Here is a 3,476-nt window from a genome sequence, read left to right as displayed (position 1 = left end):
TGAGGCTGGAGAAAATGTTTTGTTCACATTGACCATGGCTTGAGGCTTTCAGCTGCTCTTATTTGTCTCCTTATCCAAAGCAAGCTTGGATGGGAAGAACAGGCAAAACACACCTGCATTGCACGTGCTCTTCAGCCATAAAACCCACAGAGATTTACCTCTGAAAAAACAGGTTTTTTGCACAAACTGAGAGGTTAAGTGTAACAGCACCTCAAGGAGACTCTGCCCTTGCTCAGAGCTCAAACTGCTCGCTCTGTCAGGATGCCACAAGGGATTTCAGGAGAACGTTTTGCTCAGATGGCTGCTCTGGCCAGGAGATGAGGGGCTAGTTCTTGATACGTGGCGGCTCCATCTTGACTACGCCTGCCAGCATCTGGCCGATACCCAAGCCAAACAGAGACAGGAGCCACTGAAGGAGAAGGCAGAAAAAGGAAACTCCAGGTCTCCTAGTCAACAACAGGTAAGAACAAGACTGGGGGAAGGAGCCCTACTGGGAAAGCAAAGGAAAGGTCAGAGAAGGGGTGGATTAACAAGCATAAAACCCAAGGACACTAAGAAGAGGGAAAGGTGGGGGGCGAGGGGCAGCCGATTTGTACCTTTTAAAACATGTAATATGGAATGTGGGACTGAATTGTTATTTGTTTGCCAGGGAACAGAGGTAAAAACCACCAGGAATGTGCTTCGGGCCAATCTAGCGCTTTTTTTTTTTTTTGCATCTACTTTACCAGTGTTATTGGACAGAATTACACAATACTGGCATCTTGCTGTAAGGTGACTCCTCCAGCATTTAGAATACTGTGTTTTTAAGGAACGTCTTCCTCTTGATCTTCTAAACTGAGAATACCAGAAGGAAATCTGCTGCTCTCTTGAAGTCAGCGGGAAGTTTGCTTGCATAAGGAGAACTGGTTAGGACTCTTGTTTCACAGCTTGCACAAAGTTCTCCAACGTGTTAGAGCTCATCTTTTTCATTATTCTTCTTCAGGAAAGAAGCAAGGATATTGAGGCTTTTCTGGAGCTCCTCCTTCTTCCCATCACTCATTTTATTCTTCTCGATCAGTTTTGTGATTCGCGCGACTTCGTTAGCAGCAAACTCTTCTCCCTGCTCCAGCATCTTGCTCATGATTTTCAAGTATTGCTCAGCCGACTTCTTCTCTGTTTCTCTTGCTTTTTCTAAACTCTGTTGCCCCTTTTTCAGGAGGGACTGGCGTTCTGATTTCTCAGTGGTGCTCACAAACTTGCTGGCCAGCATGTCGTACTCTTTCAGGCAGCCTGGCATCCCCAGGTAGATGCCGTTACTCTTCAGCCAGCGCTGAATAGCCCCGGCCTTGATGTTCCCACTGTAAGGTAAGGGATTGTCAAAGTCACCATCCTGGAACAAGTAAAAAATAGGGAACTTTTCCTTATCCAGCTTGTACTTTTCTCCCAGGTCAGTGTTCAGTTTATCCCCATAATCTGTCAAGAGAAAATGAAACACAGAAAAGCACAGCACACGTTAATCAAAGAAAAAATTAAATGAGGATTCTTTCCCCCACAAACTGGTAAATATTTGCCTCCACAGTTTTGATGCGTCCTAAAAATCTCTGTGCTAGGAAATGCCACGCACTGAAACAAAAGCACCCCAGAAAATATGAAAGGAAACAGGAGATTCCAACGGTGCTTTGCCGCGACTATGATAGCACACAACATTGGCAGGACCCCTGTGTACAAACCCCGGCCTCCCTATGGAAACTATTGGCCATTATTTTCCCTTGTTTTGCGATCTCCATTGATTTTATCTGAATCACAGTTAAAGATTTTACAGACAAAAAGGTTTCTCTCAGTGCAGAAAGAAAGAGAAGTGCTACGAACGCGGCAGGTGGCATCCAGACTAGCAGCGTGGGCTGCCCTGCCTCCTTAACCGGCCGAGAGGAGCTCAGCAGCACTCCCACGCTCACGGTGGGCGGTGCGGTGCAGAGCTCAGCGCCTGGTGCTTCCCTCTGGCAGGGCTGGCCCGTCTTGCTTCTCACCGTCAGAAACCGCAGTAAGGTTTATCTCCTCCACCCCAGCCCGCGCTGGGCTCACCTGATATCCCCACTTCAGCCACCAGGAGGTCCTCGCTGGAGCCTGAGCTCTCTGCCAGCTTCTTAAACTCATCTTGTTTCTCACCGTAAGGATATTGTGTGTCAAATTTCACGAGGACAAACTTATGCTTTGGAATTACCTAAAACAAGAAGAAAAAAACCAAAAAGACAAAACTTGAGCATTTCAGGTATGAGCAATCCCCAAGTCCCCTCCAGCTGCTCTGGCTTGTCCTTCTCCTGCACGAGGAGGAGAAGCAGAGGGAGGATGGAAATATTCTAATTACGGCCTTTCAGAAATGACTCACTGCAGTGTGGAGGGAAGACTGAGCTCTGGGTGCGCGTATTCCCGCACCAGCGATGAAGATGGTAGGTGGCAGGTTTGGGGGATCAGATAATGCCGTTAATTATACATGGTTTGCTTACTGTAAATCTGAGTAGCATCTGGGAGGGGTGTCAGCTAAACCATTTCCAGGGGGACACTGAGAGGAGAGAGGCCAAATCTCACGTTGTTCTGAGCGTCCCAGCATGGGAATTGCTGCTGTGAGCTAAGAGAGGAGGCGTGGGGCAGGAGCAGAGATGCTGGAGGTGCCGTGCTGGTCCAGTGAACAGAGAATTCAAGTTTTACTGACTCCTCTTCGCTTGTGCCATAGCTTTTGAATTTTGCTCAGCTCGACTGATGCCTTTTCAAATGAGCTGGGAAATGGAATCTGTCACCTGCTCTGGGATTTTTCTGTTCTCCCTCCAGGAGAAGATCTTGCAAAATCTTTTTTCTAGCGAACGGGGTCAGATTGCAACACAGGTCCCCACCTATGAAGCGTGCTGCAAGCCCTGCTCAGGCACTGGCATGCAGCTGGCACCTAACACGAGGCTTCAGCCCTGGGCCTGCTCACCACTTCATTTCCTGACCCGTCCATGTCCCCAGCGTGGCAGGTGTCCCAGCTCTGCCATTTCTGCCAGGCTTTTCAAGCCCGTCTTGCAGCGTTCTGCCCATCACTCCAAATTCTTCTTGTTGCAGAAGAGCTGGAAGCTCCTAAGGGTTGTAAAAGTGCCATACACACCAAAAGTGGCTTGTCACAGCACAAAAATCAAGCAGGGGAGGCTGGCATGTGGCAAGAAATACTTGCGCAGGCTGAGCAGTTTGTTTAGGGCAGACGCTTTTCAGACGGCTCAGCTGATTGCTGTCTCCTCAGCTCACACTGCTCCAGCACACGCGTTAATCCTGTCACACGTCGAGTCGAGAGGCTCCTCGCCATCTGCCACAGCGCTGGGTGCTCCTGAACTCAGAATCCTGCCATGCGTGAGGCAGACACCTTCATTTCCAAGTGATTTAGCAGAGAAAAAACACTGCAAGAGCTCCAGTCTGGCAGCAGCCTGTTGCTTTCTTTTTCATGAACAAAAAAGAACTGAAACCGGCCC

General features: G+C 48.7%; 1 protein-coding gene across 1 annotated transcript; it reads right to left on the bottom strand.

Moving 5' to 3' along the window:
* Window positions 1-711: 711 nt before the first annotated feature.
* Window positions 712-2,200, bottom strand: ERP29 (endoplasmic reticulum protein 29; the record flags this gene model as incomplete). The annotated part of the gene is made up of 2 exons (XM_010133913.1): window positions 712-1,452; window positions 2,062-2,200. Coding segments are annotated over 2 exons (642 nt in total), but the record flags the coding sequence as incomplete, so codon positions are not given.
* Window positions 2,201-3,476: the final 1,276 nt, after the last annotated feature.

This window comes from Buceros rhinoceros, unplaced genomic scaffold (assembly GCF_000710305.1).
Source record: "Buceros rhinoceros silvestris isolate BGI_N320 unplaced genomic scaffold, ASM71030v1 scaffold34573, whole genome shotgun sequence".
Taxonomy (NCBI): Eukaryota; Metazoa; Chordata; class Aves; order Bucerotiformes; family Bucerotidae; genus Buceros; species Buceros rhinoceros.
The sequence above is the reverse complement of the archived record's forward strand: the minus strand, read 5'-3'. Positions and strand labels throughout refer to the sequence as shown.